Raw genomic sequence first — 17,364 nt, 5'->3', positions numbered from 1 at the left:
AAATTATTGTAGATGACAATCTTATTAAAATACTGCTCTATATCGTATTCAAATAAACCAGAGACTTTAATAAATATCAGCATTTACCATCTAACTTGATACTATGGTTGAGACTAAAAGGGTTTTGCTGCCTGGACATTTTTGACATTTGTCAATCTAAATAAGCAGAAAACATCTGAACAAAAGGAAGGACACACACACGTTTTCACTGAGAGCTGTATTTGAAGAACAGCCTGTATTCTTCTAAATTTCAATCTCCAAATTTTGATCTTTTTATTTATTCTGAAAGTCTAAGATATTAAGAATCAGTGCATATTTTAAAATAAGGCTGCATATAGTTAGAAAAATATGCTTTGAGAACATATATTTCGTAAGAAAATAAAACCATGTACAAAAATCATTTCTGTTCACTCACACCAATCCTGTTGTTTGATCTTTGTGACTAAGCACCACCATAAAGCACGAAGCTCTGAAAGAAGGTGGCAGCAGAGCTCTCTCCTTAACCCCGGTCTGCCCTGGGGTCTCATTTCTCAGCTTCACTGGAAAGTTCGATCACTCCCTGGTTGGAGACTGTATTTAAAATAGCCCACAGTTTGGAAGGGTCCTCACAGTTATGCTGGTGCTTCCAGTGGTGGAGGAGGTCCTCTTTCCGTCCCAGCATCTCTGCACAAAGCAGGCAGTTAAAGCCTGAACGGGACCACAAGAGAACCGTGTGGAGGCCGGGACACTCAGGGCCCTGGCAGGTTTCCCTTGACTTGTTGGTTCCTGACTGGGGTCCTTCATTTTCCATGAGCATTTCCACGCCATTCTGATGATGAAGGTGGAGCTGCCTTTTCAGTCTCGGGCATGCGTGTGATTCCTCGGAGGAGGAATGAAGCTTCTCCGGCTTCCCTCTCTCAGGATGCCTTTTCCAGTCGGGGCTAGCGTGCTGCACCAACTCTTCCTGAGTCCCCTTGCTTCCTGGGAAGGTCCCTTCTTGTAGCCTGCCCTGAATTTCCTCTCCGTGAACATAAAGTAAATGAAATTTTATTTCCGCAAAAGACTGAGCAGTAATCTGACAACGACCACATTTGATTTGTAATTTGACTTCGTCTGCCTGGTTTAGAAGGAAGTCTTCTTCCAGGTTGGACTTGTTTTCCCTGAAAAGGCCAAAAATAGTGAAGGTAAGATTTCATGGAAAAATGCAATTGGAACCTTTCCTCTCAGCTGTCAGCCTTCAGCGATCTAAAACATATACTGATGAGAAAGACAAGGGCTGGGGTAAACAGAGAGCACCTGGGAAGACCTTCTGCAAGGACTGCGGTGAATACCGTCACTCCTGCTTGTGGCCACACATTTCTCCAGCTACCAGGGTTCATTTAGTCAACAGTCCTCTTCACGCATCTGTCCCAGGCGAGCTAACTCGTCTTTGGTTACCACAGGGACAGGAGCAATCACGTGGAAGAGTCATGTAAGAGCGCATGAAGGGCACGGGAACACTCTCGGTTCTGTTGAAGGTTAACGGTCCCACCCTACCCACTGTGGCTCTCCCTAACCTTGAGCACCAATACCTTCTATTCAATTTTGGCTCACTCTGTCATGTTCAGTAAAAATAAAGGGTGCCTACCCTATTTCTTCCTTGCTTTTCTAGAGCTTCTCCTTTTTCTTAGACGTTTCTGTCCCCTTTAAGACCTCTGTGCCTTTCACTAATGAACCATGAAATCTCACTTCTTCCTCCTTTTCCTAGAGTTAGATTTTGATTTTTAGGTACAATGTCCAAACTACATTTGGCAAGAGCGTCTGTTTTGATTTGGGCAAGAGGGGAAGATTTCATATTCAGAAAGGAGCCAGTGAGCACCTGGCTGAAGGTGCGGCCAGGACTTGTGGGGCTAGCCCTGAGAGTGTCAGGTTCATTTGTGCAGGGTTGGCCAGGGCCACTGCGCCACCTGCACCTTGCCTGCTGTTGCTGCTGGGAAAACATGGAGAGGAGGTGGGCAGTCCCTGAAACCTGCCACCCTGAGAGCCACTGCGATGGGGCCAGGCTGAGTCACCTGCTGGCAGGGGAAATAGCACACTAGGGCATGCAGGAGTGCGTAGAGAGGGGCCCTGAGGCAGAGCTGGGCCAGGGGCGGTACCACGCTTCATGGAGCCGGTGGGAGCTGGGGACAAGCAGGAGCCCTGCCCTTTCCAAGTTGACGGGGTGGGAGCTTCCCAGGCACAACTGCCTGCAGCTGCCCAAGCCGCAGCTTGACCCAGGCACCCCTATGCTCTTGGAAGCTGGGAGCAGGCAGGAGCCCTCCTGCCCTCCCAGGCATCACTGTAGCTACCCTGCTGTGGCTGCAGATTCAGGCATCTCTGCACTCTCAGGGGTCCAGAAAGGCCCCTTTACCCCCACAGGCTCAAGAAGCACCTGCTCCTGCTGCCTGGCTTCTCCCTGCTGTCAGCACCTGCTCCAATCTCAAAGCAAGGCTGGGGCTGAGCCTGGGCACTGCTGTAACCTGGTTGGGTGTGCACACGCTCGAGGCAGTGCTGATACGCCCGCCCCCTACCCCATCGGCCCACTCCAGACTTTGGGTGCCAATAAGCATGGGAGGGAGGCTGAGGAAGGGGTGCTGAGGACAGCTTGGTGCCGGCCTGCATGTGCCCCCTCAGCATGAACAGCCTGGTTGCCATCAACAGAAGCAGGGGGCAAAGAAGCTCCTGGGCAGAAAGGGGGAGGTCCCTGGTGAAGTCCCACCTTCAAGCCAGGGAAGCCCTGAAGCCTGGGGGCCAGGCTGCCGGTCATGTGGACTGGAGTGGGAACTCGTGCTTTTCTGGGTCTGTCCATGACCGCCCATGGACCAACTGCATGCATTTCCTCTCCTCTGAGGCACATAAAAGCCCCAGACTTAGCCAGACTTGAAGAGACAATGGGACGACCAGTGGCAGAGAGGAGCTACCCTCTCTCCTGAGAGCAGAAGAGATGATGGGGATGACTTGCCTGCAGAGAGGAGCTACCCTCTCTGCTAAGAGCTGAATGTTAGTTGGGAAAACCTGGCTGCAGAAAGGAACTGCCCCCTGCAGTTCAACTCTGAGCTGTTCTATCACTCAATAAAGCTCCTCTTCATCTTGCTTACCCTCCACTTCTCTGTGTATCTCATTCTTCCTGAACGCAGGACAAGAACTCGGGACCTGCCAAATGGTGGGGCCAAGAGAGCTGTAACACAAATAGGCTGAAACATGCCCCTTGCTTGCCACACAGCAGGTGAAGAGAAGAGCTGCGGCCCTTTGGGGAGCTCTGACCTGGGAGCCCCCTGAGCCAGGGCAGTGACTCCATAGTCTCCAAGCTTCTGGGCAACATTATGTTCCTGGTGCCAGCCGTGGAAGCTGCTTGTGATGTGCCTGGTCCAGCCACAGCCTTGCAGGGAGGTGGCACCTGGAGCTGCCTGGCCTGCAGCAGCAGCCGGCATGCCTGCCTATGTGCAGTGGCCAGACCCCATGCTCGCTCACACATCCCTCACCACTCTGTGCCTGGCTCGCCCTTGGCAGGCATGGGATCCAGGCCGGTAGCATGAGCTGAGTGCAGCCTGCCAGGCCGAGTGGGTGGAACGAGCCTAATGGGCCAGAGCAAAATTCAGGCCAAGGCGCCACTGGCCACAGAGGTTTCTGGCTGGTGAAATGACACCCCAAGGATCCCATAGCAATAATACTAGGAAGCAGTGCTTGCGAAAAGGAATGACACCAGAAAGAGTGAACCCGAACTGATGGGAAAGACAGGGCAAATGAAGAGGGTGGGGTCTGGGCACCTTAAGGTAGGGTCAACATGACAGACCCACCCACTCTGGGTCCCCAACCATGGGTCATGCTGCATTTTGGGGCAAACGATGCTGTTTAAAATAACGCAAATTCTGTGGATGTGATTTTGGGGGAAATTACTTGTAAAGACCACTGGAACTACATACAATACTTTACTAGATTGGTTAGGGTAATTCCAAATATGGATGATCAGAAACCAGAGAGAAACAAGATTATTCTTCACAGAACTAGGAGGTATACATAGCTACTTTACGAAATCTTAATCCAAGGGATGTTTTATAAACTCTCCCTTCTGAATATGGTATCTTCCCCCCTTCCCCAAATCAAAACAGACTCTCTTGCCAGGTGTCCATTCCATCAGTACTCACCTTTCCAATGATCCCTCCATGCCTCGCACACTCATGTCTCTGTTCTTTGGTATGTCTCCTGGCTGCAGTTCACCGGGCGCGGGCTCAGTGCTGATCACAACTCTATGCACTTCTTTCAGATGGCCGAAATAGACGCGGACATGGCCAAACACTTTTGCACAAAACTCACAACACATGAGTTTCTTCAGACGGTTCTCACCATGATGAAGTTTCATGTGTGTGCTCAGGCTGCCAGGACGTACGTAGGACTTGCGACAAACCCGACAACTATAAGGGCGTCTGTTGGTGTGTGTATTCATGTGGTCTCGAAGGTGCTGTTTGAACTGGAAGTGGTGGTTGCAGACGTGACATCTGTGCCAAGGCTTCTTAATGCCAGAGAATCCATTTCTGAACATGGAGCTGGGCTTAGGGGAAGAGCTGTTGTCTTGCTTACAGCCAAGATATTTAGGAGTGAGTGAATTATGTAACAAAACATCCTGTCCTAGGCCCCCAAGCATCTGGGACTGTAGTGTAGTTGGAGAAGGCAGGGGGGCCAAAGTGGGTATGACCATGACAGGTTTGGGCATAATGCTACGATATTTTTTCAAGGTCCCCAGCTTTTGGTCTCTGAATTCTTGGGGATCATTTTTTACTCTTTCTTTACCATCTCTACACTTATTAATGATACATTTCCTCCTTTTTCCCTGAAACGCCAAAATTTCATCTGGTACCTTCCGTTTTCTTCCTTTTCTCTTTGCTGCTCCACTGTTCAGTTTTGTTTTGTGGTTGAGATCAAGTTTGGTGGGTGGACAAAAGGCACTTTCACAGGGACTCTGCGGTGACACTTGTGGAACAGGTAGCTTGCTTGCCACCTTGGTGGCTGCATTAAATCCTTCTGTGGTGGAGGATATCTTATCACAGTCGGCCTTAGGTCCTGGTAAAGAAAAACCTGCAATGTTAGCATCTGATTTGATTTTGTAAACCTCCATTGCCTTCATTCTTGAGTAGGGTGGGATTGGCAGTTTCCCTCTGGGGACTGAAGAGATCAACTGAACTGCATTGCCAAGAATGGTTGGTGATAAACTGGTCATGGTTTTTGCAAGATCAACTTGTTCTTTAAATTTTTCACTGGCAACAGCAGAAGGTTTACTAGATGTTATCTTGCTTACAAAGTGTGCTTTCCCTGAAAGATTTGTGAGGTCCTGCTCGGCAGGCTCCTCTGGTGTGGATGATGCTGGGGTGGCAGGAGGGTTCAGACTGCCATGGGTGTTGGTCACTGGTGGTCTCAAGTCCCCATGGTCACTTCCATTGGTCAGCGCAGCTGTGCTAATGCTGGCTGGGGCTTGCTCTAGTGATGGCACTTCCTCAAATGGACTGGGTTTGTACAGGAGTTCAGGGTGGTGAGATGGGGAAGGGGACATCTGAGGACACATTTGGGTTTGGGCAGGAGCCTTGCTACAGCCACTCTTAGGAAAGATCAGCATGGGTTTCTTTCTTGATCCTTTGCTATTTCTAGGGGGTTGATATCGAGGAATAGGAAGTTTCAGATTTTCAGGTAGGGACATTCTAGGTTTCTGAATTGGCTGAGCTGAGGCAACATGTGGCAGAGCAACAAGAGAAAATGTCCCCTCCTGGCCAGCAACCTGCATCAGAGCATAGTTCTGGGTGGACATCCCCAGCGGCTTGGAGTTGATGGAGGGTCCCAGATTCACCTGATCAGAGCGTGACGGTGAATGACATGGCAGCATTCTGGACGTTAGGAATTTGGGCACAATTTTTGGTGCAATGGTCCTAAACTGACTCTTATTCTGCAAACCTTTCCTACTCTGTATTGTTCCAGAAGGGATGTTTGATTCACCTGCAATGACAATAAAATATAAAGAGTTACTGTATGTAACTGTCCTGTTAGTGATACTTCAAACAACAAGCATCTTATTTATTCTGCCCAGAACAGATTCCTTGACCTACCCCCAAGCCTTCTGGGCAAACTCTTGTGTCCCTCAAGACCAGCTTGAAGATCAATTCCTGCCTACCTTCCCCAAGGACTACTATACTTATCTATGGTTCCTTAGCTCCTATTATGTTATTTACCATTTTCCATAATAATTTATGTTTATGTGTATCTCTACTACTCAACACTGCTTGACAGCGAAGATTCCGTCCTTCTCATCCATGTATTCTGCAAGTCCATCCTCTCCATTTCACCTATCCCCACTCATCTTCACATGATGTCTGGTATGTTCTGCTATGTAGTTTATTATTTTACATACATGTTCTGCTTTCCCTGTTAAGCTTGAGCTTTGTGAGAGTACAGCCTATATTCAATTCATTTTGATATTTCCCACTGTATCCTTTGTGTGAAACAAGCGTTTCTTGTATCAAACTCATTTTTCACTCAATCTCAGGATACACCATTTGACCCACTGGCAGTTGAATTTGTTTTGCACAGTGGATGCATTCCAGACTGAATGCTAGCTTTGTTGCTGTTTCCCCATGTGACTTGCCAATTTCTTCTCACACCTTTCAAACTGTTTATGTATGCTTTTGCAATTAAATCATCAGTATTAAAAAAGTTGATGTGACACCTTTAAAAAATGTTGAACAAAAAACAGAAAGATACAAAGTGATAAGTACAGATACAGAGACAACATGAAAAATATGTGAATGGCACAAAAAGCACCTTCTAGGATACTAATAGGAACAATTTTGACTGATAGGGTAACATTTCTTTCTGGATTTATTAGCCTGACCTAAGACCAATTACTACTACCTTAAGAGAACAATTAAGGAAGCATTTTGGTGTCCTGCTTCTAAAGACTGAATTATCTATTTTATTCTCTGAGGTCTCAAGGTCACAAGACCCAGCTGCAGAAATGTTTCTAATTTCTAAGTATCTCATATTAATCAAACTTCAATTCACATTTACTAGGCACCTACATTATTCCAATCATTATTATTCCAGGATTGGCTATTGCAAGCCCACAATCCCTTTTCTGAAATTTTTGGAGGAAGATGTGGTTTGGAATTTATATTTTCAAATTTTGGAAAAGTAGTAAGATGCATGTACTAAATATTACATAACTCCCAGCGGAATCTGCAGGGCACCCATAATTGAACCTATTACCACTTCTGTAGCAAAACATGCAAATATTCGCAAGTTGGACAAATGAAGATTTTTAAATTGTCTTTATTTCAGTTCAAGTTTTTGCTTCTGAATGAGTTTGTAACAACTTTTCATAAACTTCTGTTTTTAGAGTTTTTTAGATTTTAGAGTTGGGGTAGGGGACTGAACACTATCTGTTAGCGGATACAAGGTAGGTAGCAGACAATCTAGTGAAACAGACAATTGAAAATGTAAAATCAGCTGGGCATGCGGGATCACGTCTATAATCCTAGCACTTTGGGAGGCTGAGATGGGCGGATCACTTGAGGTCAGGAGCTTGAAACCAACCTGGCCACGTGAAGAAACTGCGTCTCTACTAAAAATACAAAAAAAAATTAGCCAGGCGTGGTGGCAGATGCCTGTAATCTCAGCTACTGGGGAGGCTGAGGCAGCAGAATCACTTGAACCCTGGAGGCAGAGGTTGTAGTGAGCCGAGATCGCACCACTACACTCCAGCTTGGGCAACAGTCTGAGCGAGACTCCGTCTCAAAAAAAAAAAAAAAAAGAAAAGAAAATGTAACATCAACCTTGATTTTCTTTTTTCTTTTCCTTTTTTTTTGAGAAGGAGTTTTGCTCTTATTGCTTAGGTGAGTGCAATGGTGCAATCTTGGCTCACTGCAACCTCTGCCTCCCAGGTTCAAGTGATTCTCCTGCCTCAACCTCCCAAGCAACTGGGATTACAGGCATGCACCACCACACCCGGCTAATTTTGTATTTTTAGTAGAGATGGGGTTTCTCCATGTTGGTCAGGCTGGTCTCGAACTCCTGACCTCAGGTGATCTGTCTGCCTCGGCCTCCCAAAGTGCTGGGATTACAGGCATGAGCCACCACGACCGGCCCGTCAACCTTGATTTTAATGCCTACGGTGAGTGAATTAACAATTTTAGCAGGTCAGCAGAAATGACACCCCCTAAATAAACAAGCAACCTAGTAGAAATACGGTGAAATTTATATTGACCAGTTTATTTTTAGAAAGTAATTGTTTTGCAAAGAAAAAGGACATTATGAAACATAAGTTCACAGGATAGCCCGCACTAGAGTAAGAAGTACAAGGACTAGTGCTGTTGTCTGGAAAAATCAGACAAAGATAATTATGTTATTTGTTGTTTTCCTTCTGAGTTTGGTTACTATGAATTCCGCTTATCGGTAAATTGAGTGGTAAATCACTTCACATTAGTCATCTGTATGGATTGCTACTTCTTCCTACATAATTTTAATTTTTAAGTTTTATTTTCATAGCCTTTAAATTTAAATGTTTTTCATTTTAAACCTCACCTTCTCATCTTTTTTTTTGGAAGAAGTACCAAAATAAGTTGTAAATAAATACTTCAAATCAGGATCAAGAGACTTTGCAGAAAGCCTAAAATTACTGATGGCTTTTGGTTACTTAGAGATGTGGCTTAATAAATAATTACATTAACAGTAATAATGTTCTTTGCATTTACACAACAGATCTGGGGTGTGGAAGGGAGAGAAGAGAAAATATTGGGTCATTTATCACTAGTTCTTCCTCCTAATTGGGCAGAAAATATTTACCGCAAGATGAGCTAGAACAAAGGCTTAGTAATTCACCCTCTTGAAAGAATATGTGACAATAACACATCATAGCACAAGATCTATGACTCCCTCATCTCAAATCTGTCCAATGGCTCTTCATCTCAGAGTAAAGCCAAAATCCCTGCAATGGCTTAAAAGGCCTCATGCTTAAAAAGGTTCCTGGGAGCCTCTCTGACCTATTTCCTCCACTTGCTCCACTCCAGCCATGGTGGCCTCTTTGCTGTTCTGGGCATGCACCTCCTGAGAGGTGGCTCCTGGCTGGGAGAAGCACTGGCTACTCCCGCCCGCCCAGGACACTCTTCCTTCAGTAAATCCCCAGTACTTGCTGCATCATTTTCTTCAAGGTTTTGCACAAATGGCTTCTTCTCAACGAGCATCTTCTCTGACGACCTTATTTAAAACTATATCCCATTGTGAACTCCCTGCTCCCTCTTCCTGTTTCATTTTCTCTAGAACATATGCTCCATCTATGGCCAGGTACGGTGGCTCACGCCTGCAATCCCAGCACTTTGGGAGGCTAAGGCAGGCAGATCACTTGAGGTCAGGAGTTTGAGACCAGCCTGGTCAACATGGTGAAACCCTGTTTCTACTAAAAATACAAAAATTAGCCAAGTGTGGTGGCAAGCGCCTGTAATCCCAGCTACTTGGGAGGCTGAGGCAGGGGAATTGCTTAAACCTGGGAGGTAGAGGTTGCAGTGAGCTGAGATCGTGCCACTGTACTCCAGCCTGGGAGACACAGTGAGACTACATCTCCAATGAATGAATGAATGAATGAAGTATCACATATAGGCCGGGCACGGTGGCTCACACCTGTAATCCCAGCACTTTGGGAGGCCAAGACGGGCGGATGACACGGTCAGCAGATGGAGACCATTCTGGCTAACACGGTGAAACCCTGTCTCTACTAAAAATACAAAAAAATTAGCTGGGCGTGATGGTGGGTGCCTGTAGTCCCAGCTACTCGGGAGGCTGAGGAAGGAGAATGGTATGAACCCAGGAGCTTGCAGTGAGCCGAAATAGAGCCACTGCACTCCAGCCTGGGCGACAGAGCAAGACTCCATCTCAAAAAATAAAAAATAAATAAATAAAGTATCACATATATTGCCTGCCTTCCCTAGAATTCCTAGAGGACAGGGAGTTGGTCTGTGTTTTTAGGGCCTACAGTGTCCAGTATGTGACAGAGATTTACTAAATATATGTTGAATTTTTTAAGCGGTAATAGAGTGATCAATGAGAAAAATAAATAATTTAGAGGTTGAGCCTTGGAAATTTTGTAAACAGTGGGGAAAAAAAGAACACAATTTAAAAATGATCTTTAACATTTCAATATTTTGAAAATTAAAAAAGAAACAGAGGATATTTCTTTGAGACATTTTTAAATGTAATTTTATTTATTGCCAGAATAAGGAGCTAATAATCAACTAACTATCTGAGGAAATAACAAAAGAGAATGGTAAATTATGCTGCTGGGGCATAAACTGAAATAGTCAAAGAAACAAGCAAGCTCTACAGAAAACAGACACACAGAGAGGAAGAGTGGGGGGATTAGAGCGAAGACAGGAACAATAGAAAGGGAAACCGAACCTCAGAGGCAGAGCATGGTAATGTCAACATGAAGAAAGGCAGAAACAACAGACAGCAGAAGATGCAGCTGAAGCAACAACAGTGGTCAAGGTCACCTCAAAGTCTCTGAAGACTTAAATTGGGAAGGGGCTTCCTATTTTTTATGACCAAGTGTGAGAAAGCAACCTTCTGACAGTTAAGGTTTCCAGAAATGAAACCAGATACACTTCATAGAGCCATACCAAAAGGGAGTGAGCTAATTATGATATATTTGAAGTTAATGTGCTTCAACTGATCTTCAAATGTCTCCACATTATAGTGGAAATAAAATCACATAGGAAGAGTAAGGGCATTCAAAGGAAAAGGAGGCCACTGTGGCCTGGGAACAAAAGGACACTCCTGAGCTCTGTCCCGGCTGCGAGACCACTGATCAGTGTGAGCAGTGTGGGCAACCTGAAGTGACAGAGGCCCAGACGACCGGTATGATGTCTGCCAAACTGAGTCCATGCTCCTCAAGGTCCCTGCAATTTAAAGAAGTGGATGCTGGAGTTGAAAGGCGGTTCATGATCAATATCACAAGCTAATCACAAAGAGTTTGTGGGGTGAAAAGATAAGGTCTTGTTGAGTACATTTAACATACTTATGCTTGTCTGGATCTATCAGGAAGTACATACAAGGGTGAGGGTCTCCACGAAGGTGGTGTTGAATCCAATTTCTCAGAATCATTAAGGATAGGAAATGAAACCAATGTGTTAGTAGAAACGCAAGGCAGGAGAAAGACAGCAAGGCCACAGAAACAGAAGAGAAAAAACCCTGCTAATTACTTAAGTGTCCACCAACAGGGTGCTAATAAGATAATCATCCAACCATACAACGTAATACCATGCAGTAATAAAAACAAAGAATGAATCAGGGTGATCTGGAATACTCTCCAAGATGGGAGACGTACAGTATGCTATCACTTGGATTAACAAAAATGAGAAGATACGCACACAAATATATCCTTTATATGTGCAGAATATCTCTGAAATGAAACAAAAGAAATCAGGATTATGGTGGCCTTTGTTGGGTGGAGGGACCTGGGGGAACTAAGAAGTCAGGAATGGGATAAGTGCTAGTTTCCCACTGAATACCCTCTGTGCCTGGCACACAGGAGGTGCTTAGACATATTTGTTTAATGAATGAAAGGAAAACGAAAGTTTCCCTAGTTGAATCAGTTTTAAAAAGCAGTATCTTTTGGGATATTTGTGATGAGTGTGTGTCTATGCATAAATGACTGTCTAGATGTACACACAGAGAATGGCTCATGTCTTTTATTTTCCTTGACTACTTAATGACAAGAATTGCTAACGATCAGGGAAGTAATCTAGTAAGTAATCCGACAGGCAGTGCGTAACTATCCACCAAAGTTAAGCACTGAGAAGTATCAGAGCTCATTACCTCCCAAGGACAAGTGGAGTTGTATGAATTATTCCTCCAAACATTTGCTCTTTAAGATAAAATAAGGCAATTTGTAATAAAGGTCAGTTATGCTAGAATAACTCATTTTTTTATTTTTATTTTATTTTTTTATTTTTTTTTATTAGTCTGAACAACAGGAGTCCTTCGAGAAGCTGAAAATGCCATTAAGTTTTTAAAAACTCTAACATACTAAGATAGTATGGCTGCAGAAAGTCTTTCTTGGCAATATAGTTATACAACAGTGGTTTATTCCACTACACATTTACAAGGCCTTTCACAGATGGTGTGATCTAAAAACTCTCACCTGCACCCACTAAATTACAGATCTTACAGAACTGTGCACTAAATAATGAGAAGCAAAAATTTCCACTGACATTCATAATTTCTGAAAATCCTGCAAAACTACCTGTAACACAGTTAAAGAGACTCACAGGACTCTCGGGTACTAAACATGGACTTTTATTAACTGAAGACATAAAAGGGTCGCTCAGTAAAATTAATTTTGTACAATTATTCAACAGGAATACTTAATATTAGGATCTTAAATATGGGCTGTTTTTAATATGTTAAGCATACTAAAATAACGATTTTGAAAAGTGACATTTACAGTTGGTGAGAAATTGATCTAGCTGGGATTAAAGGGAAACTGGGAAGTGTTGAGCCCTTATTATGGTCTAGAATTGGTGCTAGGTCTTTTAATTAAATCTTCATCCAAACTCTGCAAATAAGTATTACTGTTCCCCTTATACAGATTAAGAAAAATGAGGTTTGAGGAAGTTAAATAATCTGCCAAAGTCCACACAACCCAGAGCTGTCCCACTCCAATTAGAAGCAATGACCTTTTTCTTCATTTTCTTTCAAAGGGGTGGGGGGATTAGATGCAAAGTTGTCCGAATTTATCACAAAATATAATACCATGTCTAAATTTTAAACAGAAAAAAGTAAAGAAATTTTGAAATAGAAATGGCTTGTCATATTCTAAAATTTCTTTTCTTTTCTTTTTTTTCTTTGAGACAGAGTCTTGCTGTCATCCAGGCTGGAGTGCAGTGGTGAGATCTTGGCTCACCGCAACCTCTACCTCCCAGGTTCAAGTGATTCTCCTGCCTTAGCCTCCCGAGTAGCTGGGATTACAGGCATGTGCCACCATGCCCGGCTAATTTTTCTATTTTTAGTAAAGACGGGGTTTCACCATGTTGGCCAGGCTGGTCTTGAACTCCTGACCTAAAGTGATCCACCCACCTTGGCCTCCCAAAGTGTTGGGATTACAGGCATGAGCCACCGCATCTGGCCTAAAATCTCTATTACCATTAAATTATACTAACTTTCTGAAAGCCCACTTATTAGAGATAACTCACAGAGAATTAATAGTCATTTGAAAGCAAAAGCATATTTTTATATTTGAATTTGCCACTTACTATCCATAGGACTCAGAAATCCAGAAAGGCTGATGGATATTTGGAGATTGTGCAATGTATGTCCTCCTCCTCCTCCTCCATTGCCATCAAAGGATTGGATCTGATGGATATCATTTACATGTTAAAGGCAGTGGAGGAAAGAATGAGGGCTCAATAGCACTAGGTGCCAATGTCTTTCCCAGCTTTATTAAACTGTTTCACAATGCAGCTACCACAAATAGTATTAAGAGACAAGCACATGAGGCAATTCTCTAGATAGCTACAAACAGCTCACTTCCTGATTTCCATTGGCAGAACCAAAGCCTGCTTTGTTGCTTCTGAATAAAGTTGTTCAACCTCATCTGGTCGCTGGTTTGGGCAAAATTCCATTATTCCATCTGCTGGGGCCCACAAGCCTACTGCTAAGAGTGCAGAAGGGAGCAGGCAGAGAAAGAGAGGCGTGCCCCTGCTCTTGAAACAGGCCCCCTGGATCCAGGCTCACGAGGAAAGTTCTGCCAAGTCTTGGTCACTAAAGAGCCAAAAATTTTAGGTGTTGTTCTGGTTTTAATTTTATTAAACTGAAATACTCTATTTTCAATTTCATTCATTGTTATTCCTGTTTTCCCTGCCACTTGGCTTTCAAATAATAAATTCCAGTTGGGGTTCAAACTGTTTCCCAAGATGGTCTCTAGTTAAAATAAATATGGTAAAACCCTGGAGAGGTCTGGGATAAAAGCAATGTCTCATAACACAAGGGAGTGCAACTTAATTTTGTTGAAAAACCTAAAAACACCTTTAGCCATTGCCTATCCTCTCCCCAAGCCACTGTCCAGGGTCTGCAGTAGCAGTCAGAGTCAACAGGAATTTATTGAGCATTGACTATAGAGCGTGCACTGTAAAACGCGCCGGCAATAGGCACAAGTGTTCTTTTGTTTCTAAGGACTCAGGATGCCAAATGCATTTCTAGTCCACATATCTGCAGCATGGAGACCTTCTAGAGTCATCATGTCTCAGACCTAAATTTCAGGAAATTTGAGACAATGCAAAGGAAATAAGCACATTCCTAACTGGAGATCTTGTATCCTGAGTCTGGTTTAGTCCACTCTCCTTGACATACTTGTTGTGTTCTGCTCAATTATTGCTCTTAGCTAACTCCCCTCTTCCTCCTTAACACCACCAGTGACATGCAGGCAACTTCCACTCAGCACAGGCCTTTGAGATTTGTCTTGTCAAACAGTGCATCCATCACCTCACTTAGCAGGGAAGGAACTTCTCATTTTCTGAGAAGCTGGGCTTCTTTATCAATACTGTTTCTTTAATGTTATCCCAATGATAAGCAGATTTTATGGGTTAGGTAGTATGCAAAATATATAACATGCATTATCTCACTTAATACCCAAAAAACCTGAATTAGGAACCACTGTTGTATCTGTTTGTTTTTGAGACAGGGTCTCACTCTGTCACTCAGGCTGGACTGCAGCGGTGCAATCACGGCTCACTGCAGCTTCAAACTCCCCAGGCTCAGGTGATCCTCCCACGTCAGCCTCCCAAGTAGCTGGGACTACAGGTGCACACCAACATGCTGGGCTACTTTTTGTATTTTTTATATATTGTTTTGCCATGTTGTCCAGGCTGGTCTTGAACTCCTGGACTTAAGTGATCCACCTGCCTCAGCCTCCCAAAGTGCTGTGATTACAGGCGTGAGCCACCGTGCCCGGCCAAGTCTGTTTTACAAGGATTTCTAAGCTCATAAGTAACAGTGCCGGAACTCAAATCCTAGCCCATTTTATTCCAAAGGCTCTTTCTGCCTCTGCATGCTGACTGTAAGCTACTACGTGTGGTTATGGCCAGTATCTGATCTTCAGTAAAAAGATTGTCTGTTTTGGGGTTTAGACAGATTTGGTTTCAACTCCTGGCTCTGTCATGTACCTGTGGCTTTGGCACTTCGCTCTCTGTGCCTACATGTTAGGATCTATGAAATGGGCATAATAATATCTGCCTACAAAGGTCCCTGTCAGGATTAAATGAGAAAAATACCCATGATGGCGCAAGTAGTTCCTGCTGCATGTTAGATGCTCAGCAGATATGCTAGTTTTCCACTTTCTCTTGCAAGAGACTATCAGGTTGTTGACATTTATTTTTGGTGGGAAAAAAGGGCACAAACCTTGAATGCTCAGCATATGGAAGTAGTTCTGAAGCCTTAAAGTAGTGTTTCTATTTTGAAAGGTAAATGAAGGAAAGAGAAAAGAAATGGCTATTACTTGTGCTGGCCTCAAAAGATAGTTTCCCAAAATGAAGATCTCAGAAGCAAAAATCTCTCTGCCCTTCTGTCCCTGGCCCTTCATTTTCCCCCGAGATTAGCCATAGAATCTAGAATCTCTCTTCCCCAAGGTGAGTCATAGAAACCAGAACCACTTTTCCCCAAAGCCAACCATAAAACCTGAAATTATTACTCTAACCCTGGCCATAAAGAAATGATCTGACCTACTTGTTTGATTGTAGGTCATTGGACCCCCATTCCAGAGAGGGTCCTGTCTCATACCCAGAAGGAAGGGATGCTGCACAGAGAGGTCAACAGCAATCCAAAACAGACAAGCCTTGGTGGGTTTCCCCACTCACTCCATTAGCATTAGATCACATCCCTTTTGTTCAATTACATTTCTCCACAGCTATCCATGTTTTGTTGAACCTCAGCATGAAAACGGACAGTTTCCCATCTTTGGGTCTGCATTCTGAAGGCTCTCGTGTCATGTAACACAACTGATTCAATGTATATAACTTTTCTCCAATTAATCTGCTGATCTGTCAGCTCATTATCAGTGAAACTTCAGAGGGGTGAAGAGGAAGTTTTCCTTTGCTTCTACGTTTGTAAATAATGAAACTGTATTTTAAATCTTGTGCCTCTCTCCTGACACTCATACTGGTAGCTCAATCTTTCCTAACATCTAATCCAATCCGTCTTGCCAGGCTCTTTGATTCCCTGTCCACACCCCACTCCCACTTGCCCTTCTGTAAATTTTTGTATCCCAATTGATAAAGTACTAATTGGATTAACAATTCAATGTGAATAGGGTTAACATACATGCATTTTAAAGAGCTACTTTATGGAGACACTCCTTCCCACTTTTGTTTATACCTAGTAAGTAGTGAGGCCAATTGTTGGTCTTAAACCTAGCAGGGAAGAAAGCAACTACCCTAGTAGTTGTGCAAGAAAGTGGGGTAAGTACAGATCTCAGTGGCCCTGCGGTGGGGGATGGGGCCCAGAGTGGGGTCAGGGACACTTGTCTTGTAGACTTTAGTATTTTGCCGAATAAATTCTTACAAGTTTTAAGACAGCCTGAGTACAAAAACAAAAGTTAGGCACTGAAAGAGGAACTATAGCCCCTAAAATGGACTAAATGAGATATATAAATACAGTTGTCCCTTACCATCTGTGGGGGATTGGTTCCTCCACAGGGCAGTGACCTCCTTTAGACACGCAAATCCATAGATGCTCAAAACCCTGATGTAAAATGGCACAGTGTTTGCACATAACCTATGCATACCTCCTCTTGTATACCCCAAATAATCTTTAGACTGCTTTTAATACCTAGTGCAATGTAAATACTATGTAAATAGCTGTTTTACCGTATTGTTTAGGGAATGATGACAAGGAAAAAAAATGTCTATACATATTCAATATACATGCAATTAGAAATTTTTTTTTCAATCTGTGGTTAGTTGAATCCATGGATGCAGAACCCACAGATGCAGAACCCAGGATGTGGAGGGCCGGCTATATCATGCTGCAAGAGGAAACAAGCACTCTTTGTGAAAGAATTTGAAAGCCAATTACCTAGAATACTAGTGGCAATTAAAAAAAATAACACAACATGGTTGATAAACTGAAGTAACTAATTATTCTTTCAGGGCCATATAGTTAATGTCCCAAGGGAAAAGTACATTTAAAAAGCTTTACCATTTAAAATATATTTTAATGATTCTCAATTTCAATGAATTTCTTCTTCATTCTAATTATGAAGCTTTTATTAGTTCTTATTTCTGGAAGGAATTGTTTTTGATTTGGAATGCTTCTGATAAAAAATGGTTGAAAGCCATATGAAAT

At 43.5% G+C, this 17,364-nt stretch overlaps 1 protein-coding gene across 7 annotated transcripts in view; it reads right to left on the bottom strand.

Moving 5' to 3' along the window:
• Nucleotides 1–338: 338 nt before the first annotated feature.
• The window catches only part of ZNF438 (zinc finger protein 438), a 186,756-nt gene continuing 169,730 nt past the window's right edge, over nucleotides 339–17,364 (bottom strand). For 4 of the 7 annotated variants that reach the window (XM_030798445.1, XM_030798446.1, XM_030798448.1 and 1 more), the window contains 2 exons: nucleotides 4,143–5,979; nucleotides 339–1,139 (listed from right to left, as the gene is read on the bottom strand). In XM_030798445.1, coding sequence (XP_030654305.1) covers nucleotides 524–1,139; nucleotides 4,143–5,979 — 2,453 coding nt within the window. In that variant the 3' untranslated portion in view covers nucleotides 339–523. Of the gene's footprint in view, nucleotides 1,140–4,142; nucleotides 5,980–13,280; nucleotides 13,381–17,364 lie in introns of all 7 variants that reach the window. The other 3 variants (XM_030798442.1, XM_030798443.1, XM_030798444.1) reach the window with 1 other exon arrangement.

The sequence above is a fragment of the Nomascus leucogenys genome, chromosome 18 (genome assembly GCF_006542625.1).
Source record: "Nomascus leucogenys isolate Asia chromosome 18, Asia_NLE_v1, whole genome shotgun sequence".
NCBI lineage: Eukaryota > Metazoa > Chordata > Mammalia > Primates > Hylobatidae > Nomascus > Nomascus leucogenys.
This window is presented reverse-complemented; position numbering and strand designations above follow the sequence as displayed.